At 41.4% G+C, this 23,342-nt stretch overlaps 1 protein-coding gene and 1 non-coding gene across 2 annotated transcripts; one reads left to right on the forward strand and one right to left on the reverse strand.

Annotated features, from left to right (window-relative positions):
- Positions 1–1,188: 1,188 nt before the first annotated feature.
- On the reverse strand, positions 1,189–21,087 carry LOC110048683 (methylcytosine dioxygenase TET2-like). Its single transcript, XM_020754463.2, has 11 exons — positions 19,891–21,087; positions 19,638–19,757; positions 19,131–19,434; positions 13,180–13,264; positions 11,652–11,688; positions 11,147–11,203; positions 10,410–10,618; positions 9,591–9,735; positions 8,587–8,676; positions 7,033–7,170; positions 1,189–6,489 (listed from the first exon to the last, which is right to left on the reverse strand). The coding sequence occupies exons 1-11, from the start codon at positions 20,119–20,121 to the stop codon at positions 3,787–3,789; spliced, it is 4,119 nt and encodes a 1,372-aa protein (XP_020610122.2). The 5' UTR covers positions 20,122–21,087; the 3' UTR covers positions 1,189–3,786.
- Positions 21,088–21,505: 418 nt separating this feature from the next.
- Positions 21,506–21,579, forward strand: Trnat-agu (transfer RNA threonine (anticodon AGU)). Its single transcript has one exon. It is a non-coding gene; the product is annotated as a tRNA-Thr (tRNA).
- Positions 21,580–23,342: the final 1,763 nt, after the last annotated feature.

Consider the following 23,342-nt stretch of genomic DNA (forward strand, 5'->3'; position numbering starts at 1 on the left):
AATTTAGCCTAAATTTTTCAAGGCCGCTTTTAGAATCCGTGTCAATTTTCCTTAATCCCACCCTTTTAGCTTTATTACAAACTATTGCGACATAGCCCTTTTTAATAAATCAATGACGGTGTCTATGGAAACTGCGAGGATCTGTCAAGTCTAAAACAATAACTCTGCTATTTGTATCTCTGTGTGTTTAAAAATGAAGGTAAATAATTTAGGTATGACACTGGTCATGTTTGTGTTCCTCAGAGGCTTTGCTCATCAAATGATATTAATTTTTATACCGGTCACCTTGTTCCGAATCAAAGAAGTGAGATTTTTACCCCGAAGTGCCGAGATTTTTGAAGAAGACCCGAACATGCCCGGAAACGTCCGAAGAGTTCCGAAGACTGTCCGAAGATTCCCCGGTCCCCGGCCAAAAGCGTGAAAAATTGGTTACGTAATAGGCGAAAGTTGGGAGTGTGACTCACACCTAAGGCATGAGAGTTTACAGTATACTGCTTTTAATCCTTAAATAGACGACCCGACCATGTTCGAAGACGCTTCCGAAAGATTCCAAAGTCTTTCCGTAAATATGATGAATATGTCTTTATTCGAACCTATCTCTGTTTATTAGCGCTGTTCGATTCTTCACTAAGACCCGCCCAAACTACGTCGGAGAAATTTGCAAACGGAGTTTAGACTCCGAAAACGCATTAAATGTTTTCCGTCCGCACTCCGCCGGAGAAATTTGAAAACGCAACAATCTCTGGTCAATTTGGATTTATGTTTGAGGAAACCTCGCTTAGGGAAATCACATCATTATCATGGTGGCATCGTTCGAAAAGATCCGTTTCCAAAATTTTTCCGTCCACACTAAAAACGTAGAGCCGGTGTTTTCAAATTCCTCCGGTTTGAAGAGCGTTTTCGAAAAGCTCCGTTTTCGTGACGGATTAGTGTGGACGGTAGACCAAACTGTAGAAATAAAGCTGCGTTTTCAAATTTCTCCGGTGTAATGTGGACGGGGATCCGGACTTAAACTCGCTTTTAGTCTCCCTCCAACCTAGACGTTTCTTCCAAGCCTAGAAATGCCATATCGCAGTGGTTGGTGGAGCGAATGAAAGCGACAGTGGATGCAATAACATTTCGCTATACTTTCGGTTTGAATGAACAGTGAGAAATATTTAAACTCAAACAAGACATCTACACACAGAATCCCAAGGGAAAAAACATATGACTTTGTTTCCTTTCACTCTTAATTACATAATGGCATATTTCTTAAAATGCGTGATTTAACTCCTAAAATACTTAAAACTATAATCGATTATTTATAATCAAATAAGGTGAGGCTATGCCAACTTGCAGGCATCAACTATATCCAAATAAAATGAATTTTTCATAAAGCTTCCTTTCTAGTGAATAAGTTTACAAATAATCACTACAAAAATCTCTACAAACTATTTGTTAGCTTTCCTGCAGCCGCTCTCAAAGGTTACCTTAAAACTTGGCGTGACTAAGTCATCACGCGTGACGTGATTATATGTAACGCTACACTAGGGTACAGTATTTGGGAGACGAAGACAATTTTCACAGTAAGATGAGTAAATCCACTCATTTACATCGAAGAATATACCTAACCATAAACAGCATTAACAGATAAATATAATGTATATATCTTAAATTTACTTTAGATGCATCTTCGTGGCAATACAACAGACCATCACTGGGCCATGTGGCGTTGTACATTGTTTTATCAGCTTAAAAATAAAAAGTAAAATGAACCTTAAAAAGAAAACCTCCACTACCACCGAAAATTGTTAAATTTCTTAACCCCTAAAACACTGTTTGCCTTAAAGCAAGGATATGTCTGAATCTACGTATAAGCAATTGCTCTGAGCAGAAATTGTCGTTTTGAATGTTGTCCTAATTTACTTGTCCTTACACTAAGCGAATCTGTACAACGTTAGAGAACTTTTGATGATTAAACCTATTAAATACTGTGTCCACCAAAACAACAACGACAACAACAACAAAAAAACAGATCACTGCTGGGGCGGATAAAGGTTTTTTGAGACGGGGATTCGAGATGCGGACCAGGGTCCGGGGACAATTTATAAAATTGAGGTCCTGGGAAATGGGATTTCCGGCATCCTGCTGCTGTCAGCGTGTTATAATGTCTCTTTTTTTTTAATCTAGGGGGTTTGACCGAACCCCCCTCCCCGCCCCAGCACTGTTAAATACCGACGAAAGAGCAAGCGGCTTAGAGTACGAATTTAGATCAGTTTAGAGAGAGGCACTCTATGGAAGTAATGAACTAATCTTACAACTTTCCTTAGGTAATATTTTACTCAGTTAGGCTACTGATATGCTGGGAGACCTGATCTCCCTTACTGTCTTCCTAATCCCAGGGGTTAGTTCTCTTGAACCTCCCAAGGGTAGCAAATTCTCCCACTCCCTCAACAAAGTAGTTTGAAGTCACAAGACGGAAAATTGTCTAGAAAAGATGCTCAAGTTGTCACAACGTCAAAACGCTTAACCCTTGAAGCCCAGTATTCAACAAACGAAGTCTCGTTACTGATCCCTATACCTTGGTTGGAAGAGTTTTTAAACAATCAATCAACTTGAATTCGCCTAGCGTTTTACAGTGATTATATATTGATATATTGATAACCCAAGGGGACAAAGGGAGATTGTAAGCTGATTACTTCAGGGGCTTCAGGAATTAAAATTATTTCTTTGCCTTCTTCCGCTTGAGGTTTCAAGTTTTGACTGTTCAATATTCTATTGGGCAGCTGATTCCGGGGGGAGACTCCCCTATGAAACGGTCGGGGATGCTCTTCGTCTCGCTTAGGGGTATAAATCAAGGATTCTAGTCTCAATCAGGGTGTTCATGACGAAACGCCACTAATTTTAGCTGTCAAAGTATCTTAGGGTGCACTCGAAGAAATAATTATAAAAAGGCTCTTATTTCCGTTTTTAGGCTCAATTTCCGCCGGTATCTCGAGTCCGGTCTATTAGCGCGGGCTCCCTTCCTGAACAGCGGCTGGAAATAGAGCCTATTTCGTTTTAAGTGGTATACTTACGGGGTGAAATCAAGTCCGAGCCGCACCCAGATTGGTCTCCACAGTAGTTTCATTGAAATTTTCCTACGAGCGTCCCCGACTTTTTAACATGGGGGTCCCCCACGGGAGCTGATTACGTGTTTACTATGAAGATTTCTCGCTTTGGGCCAGAATGGCTCGAGAAACAAGGCTATTAATGTCGAACAAACTGTTCCTGCAAAATTGTATTTCTAAGCTCGAGGTGAACCGCGTGAAACGTCTTTCTTGAAGACACAAACTAGCTGGAGTAACAAAAGTTTCTTTCAACGAGGTCAATCCTTCCCCGCTCCAAAGTCGTCGGTAATTCGAGACGATATATTCCGTGCTGAATTCGTAGCACCACTGAGATCCATGCAGCTCTCTGATTGGTCGTTATTTACGCGCGAAAACTGAGCAACAACCAATCAGACACCACAATTCTCTCATTAGAGCTACGTAATCGAAATGGAATTTTTCAGGCCCAGTCCCAGACATCTCTGAGAGGAGGAAGAACTAACCGCGAAAGAGAAAACTTTGTGCACTCCAGCTAAGCAAAGCAAAAGCTTGCAGAACAGCTTTCAGTAAGTCGTGTTAAGTATGATCAAAATATGCGATCCCGGCGTTATTGTGTACAACTAACAATTAAGCACCTTGTCTGCGAATAACCTCAGAGGTTTACATCAGTTTGTACTTACTGAACCAGTTTTGATAGTTTCCTGTGGCACAAGCAGGATCAAAGCCAGTTCTGGTAATGACCTGTGACACAGGTTTGAGTATAAGGTGCAACAGTAATAAGCGTGTCTATTGGATAACTCACACCAGTCCGCGTCGCAGTGGAAATGGTTGTCAGCGATGCAGGATCAAGTCCCATGCCACTCATTTCTCCGATCCGCTTCGCAGAATCCACAAAAGAGGACAAATAGTTTTGCGAATTAACTAAAGCTAAGTTCGACGAAAGCCCATTTCCCGCCGCTAAAAGTGGATGGAAAGGCGGCATGAAGAAACTGGGATAAGTCGGGAACGGAACTCCGAATTTGTACGGACTGTACCCGAACAGGCGATTGGCCGCCATTGAGAAGTCAAGATAAGATCTTTCTGGACCAGCAGAAAATTTGTCTCTGTTTCCTGCGGAATGAGGAAATGGCGGCATAAATGGAAATCTTGGAGTGACAGGAACACTCGGTACTTGCAACGGAGGGTCTGAAACAGAATGGTGCCTCGTGGAGACCTCAGGCTCCTTATCAGACGACCGAGCCTGACAAATGGGCTGACGAGTCTTATCTAGCTCAGTTTCACCCTGTCCGCCTGGTAACGTTTTCTCGTCTCTAAGAATGCTGCTTATCCGGTACGACGAGGAAGCACCGCTACTAGGTTTGCTCTCTTTGTTGTTTTCATCTCCTAAAAGCCTTGAAACACTGAAGTTGGAGCCAGTGTGGCTACGTTCCTCGCGTGGCTTGGTCGTAGACGGTTCAGCGACAACATCTTTATGGGAGCCTAAACTCCTAGCATGAATATTCAACACCCTCTCAGGGATCACCCCGTTAGGGGTAGAGAAGTTTTTGAGTCCTTCATCCTGCGATGGCTCTCTATGAATTGCATCGACGTTTTGTCCTGGCAAGGCCTGGTTTGAGGTTAGCCTGCTTCCCTCACTCGTAGACGCATCACTGAACAAGAGTTTGCTTTTTAGTCCTTCGCTATTTGGATGGGAATGAAGAGAAGATCCCCAGCTTTGCTGCCGCGTGTTGGGAGACGACTCCTTGTTCTGTGAAGTGTTTAGCTCATTTATCCATAACTGCTCCTGACGGGTCCCACCTGAGACCAATTCAATTGGCTTGGGAAGGTGGTTATTTTGCTCAGGTTTTGTTGGGGACAATTTAGATGGAACGTCCTCACCGGTATTTCGTCCGCTACGTTCGTTCACCTCATTAACTGGAAGAAACTTAGAAGAGTTAATGTGGTTACGTACTCTTGAAAATTCGTGATAAAGCATTCCATTCTTAACTTGTTGAGTACATTGCAAACGATCTGATGAACCTGTCGGAGTACGGGCACCCGTGGGATCGTGCATCTCATTTCGATGTACAGTATTGGCATTCACCGATGCTACCTCAACAGGATGGGCCGCATAAGAATCACGCCTGTTTGTAACACCAGGATCAATGTCGGCTCTGGAAAGCGCCGTCTCTGCCAGCATGTCCAGATATCCCACCTCACGCTCTTCCACGTTTGAATCGGGGGAAGCCTCCTTCTCCGCTGCATCCGTCTCCATGCTGGCAGCGGATTCCCCTTCTAGCTTCTTCCTAGCCACCTTCTGCTCCCATTCTCCCAGGCCATGAAGTGTAAGGTTCATGTGCTTGTGTTGGTAAAACACGAGGCTGATGCGGGTTGGATGCTGTCGAGTGGGATTCTTAAGAGGCGTCGTTGCATGAAGTTCTTTTTTCGCTACCTCAATGAGCAGAGACCCATGGGTAAGAGCAATAGCCACCCCACCCATATTCTCCTCGATCTGGAACGGTTTACGAGGATGTTCTACGTGTACGAGGTCTTTGCCAGTTTTTCGATTTTCCACGTCTTCCTTTACATTAGCATTCTCGTCCAGTGGAACACTGTTTGAGGCTCTCATCAGAGGAACCTCCTTATCATCGACCCACTTGATCTGAGAAGGGTCTCTTACGATATCGTTAGGGGCACCATTGTAGTGGTGAATAACCGTCTTTGGTTTTGCATACTCCGAACCTCTACTCGACTGGGTGCCGCTCATCCCAAAGGATTTACCAAAAGGCAACCGACAGTTCCACGGTCCACTCACAATGGGAACCTTTCTATCGTAATTATCATAGTTATTGTAATTGCTGCTGGAGTTGTGGTAGTGGTTCAGGTGTCCCGGATTTCGATACAAATATGGTATGTGGTTCTCGTCGACCCAGTGCACCTCGGGCGCACGGCAGTGGTTCAGAACGAAGCCGTTCCCAAGGTGAGGATGAAACTGGAACAACGGTGAGCCATGAGGGGGGTACTGTCCGTTATAACAATTGCTCATCACGTGGTTAGAGGCTGGATGATGATGAATCACAGAATTGGGAAACCCGTGCATTGTCTGCGCATGTCCGTGTGGGATGCGTTGTCCATCAAACGACAGGAAAGACTGATTGCCGTTGTTGCTGTTGTTGTTTACATCCTGAAAGATTTCTTTGCGCTCCTGCTTGAGCTGTTGGTCTTGGTTGTTTGCTGCTTTGTTTCCTTTAGGAGAATTTTCTTGTCCTGTGACGGTCGAGTACCCTGGAGACACACCCACAGGAGGCTCAAGAAAGTGGCTGGGCATGAAGTAATTTGGCGCCACAGGACAACCATCCTTATCCAGTAAGCGGTATAACGGTAGGACATGAAGCTGTTCATCTTTGGAGTTGTAAGAGCCTGGCCTCAGAAGGGAGCAAACCTGCGACAATGGCAACAATAAAAACAAACCGTCAGCATATAACAAACAATGACAACATTAAAGACAGGTCAAAACAAAGACAAGCACAGAACAGTCTCCTGGTTTCTTAGCAACGATAAGAAACTGAAAAGCAAGATGGGACGATTGGACACTTTAATCTACACTTTTCTTCTTGGTCTTTAGTAATCATCAGTCTTAGAGGACACCCTTAAAACCAGAAAAAACTGCCCATTCTGAGAACTTTCCTCTTATGCCAAGATACAATTGTGAGTAGGATTTGTATGTGACTGGGATCAAGACTACGTGTCCGCTGACTGGAAGTGTCTTCTAGCGAAGGCTCGACCTTAAAAGTCCTACCTGTTCCTTTCCGGTTTATTCCTTGGAGCCCGGTGACATACGAGGGGTCTGCGAACGACCTTGCAAGTCTGTTCGTTGTTTCGAGGAAAGATTTCAATGCTCTTATTTACTAGAGAGAGTAATGTCTGTTTTGTAGCTAGGCATAGTGTTTCGTGTTAGTCACAATATAGAAACAACTGTTGTTACCAGTGTGGCTCCACCGTCCATATTCCTGGAGTCCTTATGGCTGTGCGCACAGAAATCCATACAACAGGTGACACCCGAGAACGGGCGCTTGTCGTTGTTTCCGATGCGGCATTCGAGGCCCTCCTTTTCTTGTCTTACCTGGAATTAGAACGATTTTACGCATTTATCCTGAGGTGGCGACACTACCCAAATACTCTTAAAGCACCATAACACTGTGATCGCCGAGAATGACGCGGCAATAGACCAGTTTCGTTTTCTCGGTATTGGACTGCAACTAGCTTCTTGTGAGAAGATAATTAAAAACAGTCGCACGGAAGTTTGCAAAACAATGTAAATAACTTCGGTACAAAGTTTTTGTCGGCTTGTTACACGAACTTCTGGTAGATTCCTTCTTAATATATGTCACTCCCACGAGGGAGAGACTGAGTTCGAGTTGAGAATGTACACCTCGACGCGAGTTGCGTGTTTCGAATTTTCTGTTAGTCATCTTGGATTTTCTGCCGTTTAGTATAAGGGACCTTACGTATATACCACGGCGACGGCAAGGACAACGCCTATTTAAAAGTGTGTTGATATTTTACTGTAGAATTTCGCATTTCCGTAGATCTGTTCAGTGTGTTTGTCGGTATTAAAACTTGCCCCTGCTGAATATGCTACGAATGCGTTCAGTTCCAAATAGGAATACGAAAAATTAGCCGTAGTTGCTCCCGTTGTCAAAAAACGTGGAAATTGGTCATTTCATGTTGTTGATTTACAGAGGACGACAAAGAAATGTACCAAGAATTATAACGCAAAAAAATGAGTTGTAAGGGTTGATTGATTGCGTTGCAAAGCAAAATGAAGGACATTGCTAGGTGGAAATGACAAGGTTCTGCAGGGAGAAAGGCGCGACATTACTAGCTATTGCCTTCAATAATATTAGGGAGCTAAAGCAAACCACGACGGCAACGGCCACGAAAACGTCGCCAAACAAAAAGTTCAATGCGCAAAACAACGGCTGTACATGTGCGTTTTAAATCGCTGTACATTTCGTAGACGTCCTCTGCAAAACAACAACGCGAAATGACCAAGTTCTGCGTATTTTGGAGAACGTTGCTATACGCCAGGACGGCAGTTTTTTTTTTTGTATTTCGTTTTGGAATTGATGGCAGGCATTGACATATTTAGTTTGGGCAGGTTTTCAGACCGACTGGCGCACTGAACAGATTGAGATAGTTACGAAATTCGAAGGTAAAATATAACTCCTATTTTAACTAGGTGTCGACCTTGGTGTCGCCGTAGTCATTGCTTAAGTTCCCTTTTTATCGATAACTGTGCAATTCGGTGTACGCCAAAAGATAAAATATGGCTTTCTTGGGATATAAGAACGATCACCCTTGGTTACAGGTGTCAAAATGCGACTTTTCTTACAAAGAACGTTATCATTTCCACTTGACAGTTTGAAAAATTTAATAGACAAGAAAACAATAAAAGGCAATGATAGGTGGCAAATGTCTCAGTTTGAGAATCGTTTTCCACAGAGGGCTATTATTAGAACTACTGATTATAATTTACCTGGTTATCGAAGGCTTGTGGGGCAAACTTTTCGTACACAACCGACAAATCAGCTGCCAAACTGTGCATCATTTTTTCAAATTCCTCCTCCTGTTCGTGTAATGGAAAGAGAAACGTTCCTCAGAATCTACTGAAATTAACCATTCTGCTACTACAGTAAATTGCGGTTCAATTGTGTGGTTCTATCTCAAAAAATTTGAAACAAAACCCTAAGTACTCACTGTAGTACTGTTTAAGTTAAAAGATGTAAACCACGGTTCATCATTTAAGTCAATGGATAAACCTTAGTGTGTGACCATTCAAATGAAAGCTATTGAGCAGTACTTTCATGTGGTACTGTTTATTATGCTGTACAAGGTGGTTCTAACTTTTAAGTCTGTGGATGAAACCCTAGTGTGTGGCCATTCAAATGAAAGCTATTGAGCAGTACTTTCATGTGACACCGTTTATTATGCTGTACGAGGTGGTTCTAACTTTTAAGTCTGTGGATGAAACCTTAGCGTGTGGCCATTCAAATGAAAGCTATTGAGCAGTACTGTCATGTGACACCGTTTATTATGCTGTACGAGGTGGTTCTTACTTTTAAGTCTGTGGATGAAACCCTAGTAAGTGACGATTCAAATGAAAGCTACTGAGCAGTACTTTCATGTGGTATTGTTTATTACGCTGTACAAATTGATGCTAGCTTTCAAGTCTATGGATTAAACCTTAGAGTATGACCATTCCAATAAAAGCAGCAGAAGTGAATTATTACATGCTCGTTTATACTCTACACTTTTAATTATTACTTGTATTTTTAAATTTACACCTCGTATTTTTTACATTTTATCATGTATTTTTAAATTATCATGATGTGTTGTATTTTTAATTATTATATTTTTAGTCCAGGGCCCCTCTGAATATCAGCCTCGTCGCTGAATGGGCCATCCTGGCTAAATAAAGTTTACCTTTACCTTTACCTTTACCTAAGTAATTTCGCGTGGTAGGTCCATTTTACAGCCTACCTTGGAGGGATCGAGCAATTTAAACTTCCGCGGCGTTTTGCTTCGAGTGAACTTACAACCGTTATAGTACATACTCCAAGAGCAGCCGAACGAGAAAGACGCGCCACAAGTCTCCTCGCTAACCCCCTGACAGGCACACGATTTTCTGCAAAACAATAATCAATAGGAAGTAATTAATAGGTAGGGGATGGGGTGCGTCTGGTATTTTTCTCAACGTAATGTATAAATTGAGACAGAAACAAACAAAAAAAATAATAATAATAACCGGACGAGAATGAGTAGAAAATTTGACCCCGTCCACGCTATGCCTGAGGAATTTGAAACCGCAGCTTCATTTCCACGGTTAGGCCTACCGTCCACACTAATCCGTCACGAAAACGAAGCTTTTCGAAAACGCTCTTCAAACCGGAGGAATGTGAAAACGACGGCTTTGCGTTTTCGTGTGGACAGAAAATATTTTGACAAAGGAGCTTTTCGAAAACGTCGACCTCATGATAATCCCGTGATTTCCATGTTCGAGTTTTCCTCAGACACAAATCCAAACTGACGGCTAATTGTTGCACTTTTAAATTCCTCCGGCGCAATGTGGACGGAAAACATTTGATGCGTTTTCAGAGTGAAACCTCCGTTTTTAAATTCCTACGGCGTAGGGTGGGCGGAAAACATTTGATGCGTTTTCACAGTGAAACCTCCGTTTTTAAATTCCTACGGCGTAGTGTGGGCGGAAAATATTTGATGCGTTTTGAGAGTGAAAACTCCGTTTTTAAATTTCCTCGGCGTAGTGTGGACGGTGCCTTAGAGAACAAAGCATTTTCTTACGTTTCATTGATACCACATCTTCTTGCTGTAGGGAGGCCATGCTGAGGCAGAACTGTACTTAGCTCCTTGTAGAGACTATCTGCTCGCTCCTGCGTAATGCCTTCCCATAATACAATGTTCACCACGTTAAGTGACGTTTCACACACGTGATCAGCACGTTTCCGTGCAATGACCAAGATTTTTTCCTCTTCACTGGACCGACGAAGAACCTACATGTGGTTCAATTCAAAAGTTGGCATGTTAAAAGCTAAGAAAAAACGTTTTTCTAGCGTCTAAGGATAAATTTGTTTTAATGATGGGAGAAAAATTAGGTCTGTGTAAGCTTTTATCACTGAAGACTAAACGTTTCAGTTTCTAGTTTCTAGAGTAGGTGATTTCGGTAGCGTAGCAACAAATGTTTTAAAGCTTCGCTTAACTTGCCCTGAATCGTCAATTGCGGAATTGCAAACGCTCAGTTAGTTCTCGCACGCAATTTAAAACTTTCGTTAGTCTGGCCCTGTCGCTCCTGTTACAATCATTTCTTAAGTTAAAAGCGCCTTTATTCCAAGCTGATTAGTGTTACGCTCTGTTGTGAAATACCATACAACGCCCTAAGTAAACCTAGGACGATAAGCCATGCATGCTTGTCTTTAATCTGGCTAAATATTTCCCAAAGCTTTGTTTTGGCGTATTCAGTAGGTCAGTAATAGGCGCAACAAGCATTTGATTTCATATATCTACCGCACAGATTGACTCACCCATCTGGCTATGGGACAACCGAGCTGATTTTTGCCCTCCTTTCCGGTGAAACCAATCTGAAAATAGGCGAACAATGTACTGGCTTAACTCATAAAGACTGCTTATCCCACTTGAGGTAAGCCTAAGAGTTTCGTAAGATTCATCAATGCATGACTAAGAAATCGTTCCAACTTTAACCTTCGCTTGCTGTCGGATTAAGACCGTGAATATCCGACAGACTTCACTGAATTAGACTATTGTACGTCTTTTGAGCGAGTTTCTATATGCAAATTAATGCGACTTATCAAGACCCGATTTGGTGGTAAATACGGTATAACACGAGAAAGCATCAAATAACTCTCTTATCCCGTCCCTCAGTTTCCAGCGGGAAACAACCGGAAGCTCTGATTGGCGACCTCGCACGTTATAAAATCCATGCAATAACGCAAACTGAACAAAGGGTCTTCTGCCCTCTTATTAGCGCATTCCCCATGGATTAAAAACGGATATTTTGTGGTTACTTACCAGTTCAATTCTAAGAGCCGGTCCTTTAACGCCAAACCTGAAAATATCAAAATTTATTATAAGTATTACCGTTTCCAGACAACTGGCAAGTTCTTTTATATTGTATTTGCAAGCTTTCACCTAGGATTTACCACAATTGCTACAAATCTCGCAATCTGATTGGCTAATCTGCCATTGTCAATAAGACTCCAGACAACGCTGCCCGCGTCAATGTGTCACGCTCTTGGTCACGCTCTGAAAAAAAACATTTTCTTTGACGTTGATACATGTATTGTGGTAAAAAACAAATCGAATGTGGTTTATCGTTGTCTGTACTCTTATCGACAACGATATCACAGAGGTCAAAATTTGTTGTGGCTGTGCCTCGTGAGTTCACAACATTTTGACCGCTGTAATGACGCATATCATTGTCGATAAGAGTACAGACAACGCTAAACCACATTCGATTTGTTAACTTCCATGGTTTAAGTCATTTGTCTAATGTTCAAAAATTATTTTCAAAAAGGAAGAAACCTCATCAAGGTAATAGTTTTCTAAAGTTGAAAGGCACCAAGGAATTCATCAAAAACTGAAATCAACTGGCAGTTTTGACAGGATTCGCGCAAAAAACTAATGCTTTTTTATATGGCTGAGTTATTTCCTTTACTACCTCCACACTGCTTGAACTATTTCGTTTTTAACTTTCTTTTTCCAATGACAAAACAATAAAACAGAAAAATACAAAACAATGCACCACTTACAATGCTTACAAGACAATACCATGGTATATCACTACCGAATTGGTCTAAGCTACTGACAATGTATAGTTCCAGAAAATATCCACACCTCCCCCATGGAAGAGATTTTTTCTAAGATCCCTCCTCCCCCCCCCCCCCCCCCCCCCAACAACCCCTCTGGAAATTTCCAATAGAGCTTCCTACATTTCTTCATTTTTGGGGGCTTACAGAACCACCCACCCTCGAGGAAATTCCAACCCCTTCCGAGGGGGGAGTATGGATTGGATATTTTCTGGAAACTGTGCAATACAGTTTTACAATACACTAAAAAAATTAAAATAAGGCAAGTCTCCCTTCCAGTTGGCCATGGAAGATCTGTGTTTGAGATGAAATTCACACTTTGCACAGTTCTATCATTGACTTAAATAACCATATCGTCAGAACTACGAAAAGTGAGAATTTCGTTTCCAACCCAGATCTTCCACGGCCAAATTAACTGGAAGGGAAGACTTGCCAAGTTTTTCCCACATCTCACTTTTGAGTATCAGAAACAGTGAGGTCAGGATACAAAGTTAGTGAGAATTTCAATGTGCAGTTTCAGAAAATATTCACACTACCCCCACAGAAGGGATTGAAATTTCTTGCGGGGAGGGGGGGGGGGGGGTTGTTCTCTAAGATCAAAAAATTTAAAGAAATGTATGAAGTTTAATTGGAATTTCCAGAGAGGTGGGGAGGGGGTTTCTCAAAAAAAAATCCCTTTTGTGAGGGATGTATGCAAATTTTCTGGAAAACACGATCCATATTTGTCTCACCTGTCTTCTAAGAGATTTCTAAGGGAATGCAAGTTTGGCGCAGCACCCAAGTATGTATAATAAGGACTGTCATCTTTTCCTAAAACTAGAAAAATGCAATTATTACAATTTATCACAGTGGACTTGCTTGAGGACAAACCATCCAGAAAGTGTTTGCTACACCCATGTGCCCAAACCCTCTTTGCATCTGTAATGAGGTGCAATACCGTGTAGATTAATATTAATTTTGTAATGTAATGTGTAAGAGGGCACGGTAACGATTCCTACAATCTGACTGGTTCCTGCTACAGTCCAGTTTTTCCTATCATTGACCACAGTCACAGTAACATGCTCGATATGTGTAGAAAAGGTCAAAAATAATTATTATAAAGGTGATTTGAAAGAGAGAGAGAAAAATAAGTACGTTATTTACTGGGCTTAGGGTCTCCCAGTGTAGTGAAAAACTGTGACCTCGAACTTGAAAATACTACCCTCAGTCTGTGGCTGCGAGCAACATTTACAATTGTTCACTATACAGACCTCCCAGCCGGCAAATAACAAATATGCATTATTTCTTAAAATTTGAAAAATAAATATTACAATTAATGCAGAACTAAGTCAGGAAAGAGGAGGTTGGAAGTCTAGGGGCAGATAAGGAACCAAAAAAGAGAGGAAAAACAAGCTGTATTTGTATAACAGTGGAGGCGAGAAGAAGGAGTTGCAGGTGAAGATAGAGTGAAGTTCTGGCCCGGGGTGGGGGAGGTGGGAGAAGGAATACTTCCGAAAAAATTTGAAGGGGTGTGCGGCCTACTTCTTAAAACCCTTACCCTATTTATGGCCAAAATCTGCCATTTTCCCTACCCTATTTCTGACCAGACCAGAAATTCGATACCCTATTTAAGGCTGTTGCAGCTGACACAGTTGCCCTACACATAATTTTTGAAGAGCTTTTGTTTATGGTGTTATCAGTAATGATGAAAAAGTAGCTTCTTCTAAAAAGCGTACCCAATTCAAGACTAGAGTACAAAAAACATACCCTATCTAAGACCAAAATGGCCAAATTGATATCCTACTTGTATTTATGACCATATAAGGGAGTACCCTCCCCCCTCCGGAGTTCTGGCCACCCTGAGCGGCCTTCCCCTCCCACCTCCCGCCAATCAGGAGAGTCAACTCTATCCTTTGCTTGCCCAATGAGCTTGTGAAGTTTTTTTAAAAAAATTTTTTTGGGGAAATTCAAATTACAGAATTGCTGTGGCACAAGATGAAATCATTGAACAATCTTTATCATAATTCATAAGCTAGTAAGAATCTTTTGGAGGATACTGAGAATGAATTATAGGCTATTACATCATAGTTTCCACAGGGCAAACTTGGAAATCAGGGTTCCTGCACTCTGTTTCCAGCATTAACGCCATAAGAAGGTCAATTATACTCTGGCAGTTTGGTGCTTTATGGCAATTTTGAGAGCCGGTATGCGAGTACTTAAACATTTATCTCACAGTTTACGGTTAAGAAATTATTACGCGGTTCTGGGAAGTCATAAACTTAGCTCAGGTTTTCAGTTTTTGCGTGTTTTTGTAGCAGTAATTCATATTGAGCTAGGAGAGTAAGAAGACTGTCATTAGATGTCAAAACTTTCTGTTCCCTGGTTACTCAATGGAGTTAGCAACAACGGTGGTCTTTGCCGCAGAAATACAGCTACTGATGTCAAGAATTTCTTATGTTTTGTTACAGAAGATGGGGTGTGATGATAATTGTCGTGCATTTCAGTTTTTAGGAGAAAATGAGAGTGGTTTGCAGTCTCGTAGGAACAAAATATGGTGGTTTGAAGGATGTTAGACACCCTATAATAGACCCACCCCCATAACACCAGTGGCAAAGTTGTGTATATACAATACTTGTTCTTTCTTTTATAGTTTTCCTATTCCCACCCAGCACAGGATCTTCACTAATTAACAAAGGTACAACAGAGGACTAGCCAAGAAGTCAGTATTACGCTGTCAACTATTTTGACTATAACTGCATCAACTCTAGCCATGATAATACATTAGCACGCAGGTTTCAAACATGTTTTTCTACATGTTTGCTGATTAATTACAATATTCAATAATAACAAATTGGGTTCCATCGGACTCATTTTTTAGTTATAAGCCCTCGTCCTTCTAGTTGTATTGTATTAAAAAAGACCTTTTATCTAGAACAATCAATTATAAGTTTCTCTTCATGATGTGTACAAGAAATGTACAGCCTTTATTGCATTCCATATGAAGAAACTGGACAGGTGTGAAATTTTAAAAGTACGAGCTATATTTCTGAGCCTGTCAAATTATTATTATGTGATGTGCAATAAAAAAGATATTTAAGTTGAAAAAAATGAACACAAAGACAAAGGGACTCCTTTAAACTTTAGGCAACTCAACAGTTTCAAACGTCTTCTCTGAAGGATCAATACCACATTTGTATTTCTTTTCATAAGTTGACGCTGCAACAATGAAATGACACCAATGTCATCGGCATGCATGCTGATTAATTACAATATTCAATGATAACAAATTGGGTTCCATCAGACTCATTTTTGAGTTATAAGCCCTCAAAGCTAAAATTACAGGGTAAGGGTGCTCTCATCATCTTATACTGTTGCTATGGTGAAATATTTTTAATGAGACTGGAGGCTAAATGAACAGTTATGATTTTGTGTTAGCCTCCACCCTTGTTATGTCTTAATCATTCTAGGACAGGAGAGATGCAGGAAGAATTTAAAGTTTACAGTTAACTTTATGTAGTTCAGGTATTGGTCTGACAGTAAATAATGATTAATCGTTAAAAAAAAATACACTCTCTAATGCTGTTATGTGTTGTAGAGTGCATAGTGAGCTTTTCATTGGTTGACTTGAATTGCTTTAGTGAGTTATCATACTTGTCAGACAGACCTTTAAATAACAGAATTTTTCAATCCTTTGAAACTTGTTGCTAGCTTTTCTGGCTCCTTTTTCAGTAACTCCTTAATCTCCATTTGAGTATTCATATTGGCAGAGAGCATTGAAGTTTTTGTGGCCTCTACAGCCACCTAAAAGACATCTCCTAATTCATTAAAAAATTGTTGTTGTTGTTGTAGTTGTTTCATGTAAAGTCAAGAAAATGACTCAAGCTTGTTCACTATTATTTGTTTGATACCATTGCTAATGAGTTGAAACATGCTAGAAGCTGTCATGGGCTGTCTCAAGCGCCATTGGTAAGGTAATGTCTGCTTACAAAACAAGTGGTCCAACTGGGAGTATTTCTATCCCCCTGGACAGGGGTTAGGGTAATCCCTCGACATTAAATTTGCCAGTACCCATTTATAAAACTGGGTGGAGAGAGAGGCACTGTGAGAGTAAAGTGACTTGCTCAAGAACACAACACACTGTTCCCAGCCAGGGTTCAAACCCAGACAATCCAGAGGTGAGTCCGCTTACCATGAGACCAGCAAGCCTCCAAGTGCCATATGCTTGGCCGTGGGGTCGGGGGGGGGGGGTGCTCCCATATAAAAATGACGGGGTGCTTGTTGTACCCTTTAGGGGTTAAAATCCCGGATTCAGTAATTCTTAGGGTATTTAGCCTAAAATTTCAAGCCACGCTCACAAAACAGGATCTTGGTACGTTTTAGGGTTCTTTTCAAAATTTCCAATGAGCAACCTCGTCTTTTTCATATGGAAGTCCCTCCCCTGGGATGATCGGTTACCTTAAAATAAAATACAGTTTGCTATAGGGGGAGGGAATAGCAATACTCACAACTATTCATTTTCTGTAATTGGAACCACAGAAAAAGACAAGACTGATATACCACTAAGGCTAAGCTAGAACGCAGTCTTTCCAATTTTTCCCAGTTTACTCAGAGACGATATAGCTAGTAGTTCAATTAACACTGTCAGATGGAATGTTAGGCATATGTTACTAATTTATGCTATTTGCACTGCAAAGTTACTTTTTCAAACACTAACAATGTTCTAACCAGTTTTCTGAAAAACAATCAGTGATGATTGGGTTATTACGTAGGTGTTTCTCTTGAATTACATTGAGCATCCTTGCTGCGTAAAAAATAATTTCTCACAAAAAAAAAATTGCATGCAAGAACGTGACTGTGCACAAACACAACACTGGGAAAATTCCTTCACACTAGGCTCCTCGGGGAAATAAACAATTGTTTTCTTAACAGGTTCCACTGTATTATTTTTTCAAAAGCAAATATATTTTACGTCCTCTAAAACCAGTACTTTGTCATAAGACAGCTACATGTATAACAAGTGGAACCAGGAAGAGAAAGCGCAGTTCTAATCAAATTACTTACTGCAACATGAGTACCAGGAACCTAACCTGATAACAAAATGGCCAAGCTAAATTCATAAATTATGCCAATAATGGGTCACTTTCCATAATAGTTTACATTATACTATTCTTGTGCCACCTTGTGTTTAGAAAACAGCTGGATCATAAATTTGCACTACAAATCGACACCTCTCTTGCCATGTCAAAATTAGTGTCTTTATCTTTTCTCTGGGTATCTGCCAAGGTGTTTTCGTTTATGGGGAAGACCCACCAATAAGGGTTGATCTGTTTATACAGTAATTAAAGCATTTGGGTTCCTACAGGACTATAACCCCCATAGCATGCAAGTGGACACAAAATGGTGCACCGAACGAAAATAACAAAACAAAGATTTGAGTTATAAATTCTTCTAAGCCCATACACAAATACAGGAACTTTAGTCGTGGTCATTTCTTTTTGTTTTTTTCTTTTTTTTTTTTTTTTGTTTAAATCCTCAACCAAGATTAAATAAATCCCCCTTAATTATCAGCGATAAAGCGATTGCAGCAACTGTGGAAATTCAAAGCTCGATGGACCTCAACAAATCAACCATATCAAAGACCAAATGTTACAATCAGCACGGACTGGACCAAGTTTCCGGTGTTTTGAATTTCGAAGATTTGTTCTACAGCCCCAGCGACAATAATACTTTGTGCACTTTCAACAGAGCGTTTAAGGGCTTTCTCAAATTTCGTGCATTTTAAATGCCGCGATCCCGACATTTCAATCAGACATATTCTAACTTCATTCCAACATGGACCTGTTAATTCCTATTGTTCCCGTTAATCAAGAATGCGTCTTGGCAAGAGAAACGACACCAGACGTGTCGAGAGAACCACTCATCAATCATTTAGAAACCAACAAAAACCCAGCGCGTGAAACCGACAACTTCAACACTCATATTGCCGCAGTTTTAAAAAAACCATTAGCGAAAGCAAACGCGTTTCTCGATTTGTTTTTGTTTTCCTTGCCATCTTTATTTTCTTCGCGGCAATTCATTTCACATTGCGTCTTTGATGATTTAATGATTTAGGCCGATAACACGGAGTAAGTCTTTTGCCAGAGCGCAAAGCAGCGAGTCGTTTAGGCAGATTAAGAATTAGCACAAAAACACCCGCCGGTGAATGGTTGAAAGAAGGACATTGTACATGGTGCAATGGCTGTTTTGACGGTTAGTCGAGACACATATAAACAAAACCGTGATCTCTATCGTAACGAGATACTGATAAAAATTTTGATAAGAAAACCTCTTTAACGTTTACCGTAATTTTTCGTATGCGCAACTAATTTATTTCACCGTGGGCAAAGTTGAAAGTTTCCGCTCGTAATTTAGCGGCAATGTCAACAAAACTTAGCTCGTACCGCGCCGATCCACTTTAATAAATTTTACTCCAAGCAACTCCGGCTTAATCCCCAATTAGGTTTATTTAAACCTTCAAACAAAGCCAGTCTCCTCATCTCACGCTATCGACAAAAGCCGAAACGAAAATGGAAATGTGCGCGGCATGAGAAAATAAGAGATCAACCAAATTAGTTCGTGGCCGATTTCGGTGGCGGTTAGATATTCACGCCGGCTGGATTCGTGCATTTGAATAAGAATACAAGTAAAAAAAATATGTAAATACCTGGGCAGTTGCATGGAGGGGGTTCAAAATCGCTTTCTCTGCGGGAAACTTCTACCTTGCTGCTCCTCAAAAGGTTTTCGGCGACCGGTTCGGTTAAGCGAGTGGGCTGAACGACACCGCTCGCTGTTTCATTCACACGAATAGGATCCTCGGCGGTAACGCTGATTTCTGTGCTCTGCAGCTGAAGTACTTTGGCGTTTTCCTGCACGTGAATTTTCCCTGGCGACTCTGGTTTCTGCGGTTTACATTCACTAGGCTCTGAATCGTTGATAAGTTCGCTTTGAGCGCCATCTTCGCCAGCTCGCTTTGAGAGATAAATCGCAAACCACAACAAATAAGTAAACTTGCTGAATATTCGCAAACGAAGCGCGCGCATAAATTGCCTCAAGTAAACCCCGGTGCTACGAGAAAAAAAAAACTTTTCAAGGCCTGGAAATGTAATTTTCGCCTAAACGTGAATAAAATCAGTGTGAGGTCAGTGGTATTATTTTAGATGATTCGTCCTACCTTATCGGGTTCTTCGATAGAACAACTCACGCGACGCGAGCTTTCCGGTGAGATGTCGTCTTCATTATAACCCTGTCGCAGCTGAACCGCATCTCGTTTCGCAACGTTCGTTGTCGTTTTCTGCAAGACCAAAACGAAAGCATACTACAAATTAATTCAAGCGAAAACTACTTTAGCACAACGCACAAGGTTTTGAGTGCAAAAATTATCAATCTCCAGCCGGAATCATTAACGTTCGTTCAAATATTCGCACCTTTCTAAGTTCAATACACTTGCGGAACTTGCATATCTGATGACCAGTTTTTCTATTGACACAATTGCTGCACTCGCCGCAATTTACTTTTCTCAGACAGGGCTCACAAGCACCGCATCTTCTTCGTTTCTTTCGAGGAACTATGTCCTCGAAAACGCCAGATCGCTTTTCACCGGGTTCGCTTCGAGTTCCTGGCGTCGCCGTTGTTGTTCGCTCAGCGCCGTTTTCCATAGCCACTAGACTAGTCGCGTAGCGTCGAAAAAAAAAATTCACGACCAACAACCCGTGACAGCAATAACATTCGCGGTTAAACTCGCGAATTTCGACCAGATCATCGAAGAAAGCATCCAAATGCGAGACCCAAAGTCGAAAAGTTGACTCGCCTAGAGCTAGAAGCTGCTACCAACGATATCAGTGGCGAATGTCAGACAAGCTTGTCGTTGATCGAACGCAAATTTCACGCAGCCACAAACCACTTCCGAGCCAACCAAATGCTTAGTAGGTGGGAACAGTCTGTTTGCGAGCCGACGAATGCACGCCCACGTGGGATGCGATGCCGCGAAAACTGATCAACCGTGACCAATTTGCGCGCGTGCGTGCGTCCTTCGAAGTCGTCAATTTCCAGTTCGAAGCCAATAATAAGATTCCGGTTTCACAGCCGCAGTCAAAATACAACACGAGAGATCTGCAAAGCGGAAACAAATATTCAAAATTCCCTCCGCTATTTTTTTATTTTCGAATTTCTCTATCTTCGATAAAAAACGTTCGAATCAATGCAGCATTTTCTGGCGAATTACTTCGCTTCCAACTGGGTCCGGAAAGGACTCGCAATTTTCAACCCTTCAGCACAGCTGTTCAGCGTTATCCGAAATAGCAAGACTTAGTAAAAAAATATCCTAGGAGTGGAGGATTAGTGTCGGAAATTGCCCATATTTTAAGATCATATCACAAAGTTTTCGTTCTGTCGCGAGAGGGGAGCAAGAAAAAAAAAATCCTTGTCGATACAAATTGACGTCGGCCGTTTTGAAGACGCTAAATTAAAGCGTTTGAAATGCAAATTTCTGTGACTTGAAAACGAAAACAGTAATCTTAAACTATTTTAGCTGGGTGCTAAACACAGCCGGTGTTTTGCAGCATTCATCTCGCTGTAAATGTCGACACCGCCGAATTGTTTTCACGCTTGATTGACAACGGTGTAACAGAAAATGCCGCATCTCAGAAGAGCGACCAAGACGTGAGAAAACATTACAATCGCAATCATCTGTCTCCCGTGTGCTCTTAAGCAAAGTAAATTATTCTTTCTGTCGATCTCGCGATAAAGGCGTATAAATTAAGCTATTCATTAGGCAGAAACAGTAAACAACACGAGCTGGGATGTCGTGTCGCCCCCTTCGAGTGGATAAACCCTGCGGCCAAGTGCGTGTGGTGGTCCTTTGTTGATCGACACAGTTTGACGTTTTAACTGATCCGTGACAATATTTATACAATTGTCTACACACACTTCATTTGCGTAACGCGGCTCGTTGCGAACGGGTCGTGTTGCCATGCCAACTTTAAGCCAATAGAGTAAGAAAAGTTAGTTTAAGTATAATAATTTTTCCCTTTCTGGTCGTCAGGCGCCTTAGCTCAGTTGGTTAGAGCGCTGGTCTAGTAAACCAGAGGTCAGTGGTTCAAATCCGCTAGGTGCCTCATTTTAGCGATCGTGGCGGCTTTCCCCTTAAAATTGATTTTTTTTCGTTCTTTTTGTCATAGCACTTTTGCTAAACGCGTCATAGCTACAAATGATTTTTAAGCCATTGAAAATTCTACAATTCTGAAGCAAACTAAAATATGCTTACCGTAATAGTTATAAATAGCTCTTCAGATCACTAAAAATCAGCCCAATTCTTACATAGTTAGCAAAGCAAACCGTGCTATATCAGACACAATGGTGCATTAGTTTACAATGCTTGATTGCAAAAACATCGAATCAAGTTATCAGCGACAGAGTTTAGGGGTGATCCATTTGACTTTTCATTATTTTAAGGGGATGTGTGGGTGATTTAGTATAGTCACGAAAAAATTTTTTCAGCCCTTTCAGGGCTAAAAAAAATTTCGTGACTATGCTAAATAGACAATACTAAATGGACTATACTAAATGGACAAAGATGTTTTTCTAGGGAATTGTTTATATGTATGATTTTTTTTTCTTTGTGTGACAGGCTTTTTTTGGCTCGCTGAACGTACGTTTTTTTTTTTTTTCTTTCGGCAGTGATCGTGTCATTTTTTGTCGGTACAAGTACGCTGGCAGGATTTATTTATTTTCTCAAAATCACCCACACCGTCCCCCCTCAAAAGTTGAATGGTCCACCCATTAAGCACGAACTTTGCGGCAAACGGAAAACGGCAAAAATGCAACCTTTGCCGTCTGTCTTCAGCTTCAGCTCTTCGCACAGAGAGTGGAAATATTGAAAAACTGAAAAGGGGAAAAAAGGAAACACAAATGATGCAAGGGAAACGAAAATGTATGAAGGTAGTGTATGTATGAAGGTAGATATTTATTATTTTTTTGAGGGGCCTTTGGGCAATTTCCAAAAAAAATTCTTGTTGAACAAACATCCAGCAAGTGCTGTCTACCCTATTTCCTACCCAAAAAAAAAAAAAAAGAAAAATCATGCACAATTAACCTAAGAGAGGGTCGCAAAGGGGGTTTCCCGTGAACCGTGAACGCCTATTCTTAATTACCGTGATTCGCGAACGAAAGAATTTATTCCCCGTGATCCGTGAACGAAAGTACTCCCGTGATTCGTGAAATAACTAATTTATATCTCGAGATTCGTCAACATGGGCTCATTTTTCGTGAAATATTCAATGTACATGGTGGGTATGTCGTCATTATTGCGGGCACCGGAAAGGATGGGAACTCCAGTGGCGGATCCAGACCTTGAGGTAAGGGGGGGGGGGGGTCTTTTTGCTTGCCCCGCCGGCTTTTCTTCTTTCTGTGATTTTTTTCCTTTTTTGCCCAAAATAAGGGGGGCCCACGCCCCCGGGTCTCCGCCACTGAATTCCAATGGTAAGTCTACTAATTCAGCCATTCATTCTGTTTATTTTGCGGCCTTTTTACTTGGATTGCCTTTTTCTTGGGCGTATGTGTTGAGATATGGACAAGAACATCTGTATAACAGACACCAAAGCAGGTACCGTTAAGCTTATTACGTCCATCAAAGGCACTATTGGATTCCTAAAACATCTCTCATCGTATAACATTGTATAACGTCTCTCATCATAACCCATCGTATTATCATGTTGTCGAATAAGCAACGCCTCAACATGCTATTTCAAGAATGAGCCACCTTAAGCCAACGAGACAGCTCAATTCCAGACAGAAAGACCAGATGAGAGAATGGGCTTGTGACAATGGAAGGACCGTCCGTCAGCGTAGCGAGCGTCAGGAGTTAAGGCCGGGACTGACT

This window comes from Orbicella faveolata, unplaced genomic scaffold (genome assembly GCF_042242905.1).
Source record: "Orbicella faveolata isolate gen_17 unplaced genomic scaffold, um_ofav_v1 contig_34, whole genome shotgun sequence".
Classification (NCBI taxonomy): Eukaryota; Metazoa; Cnidaria; class Anthozoa; order Scleractinia; family Merulinidae; genus Orbicella; species Orbicella faveolata.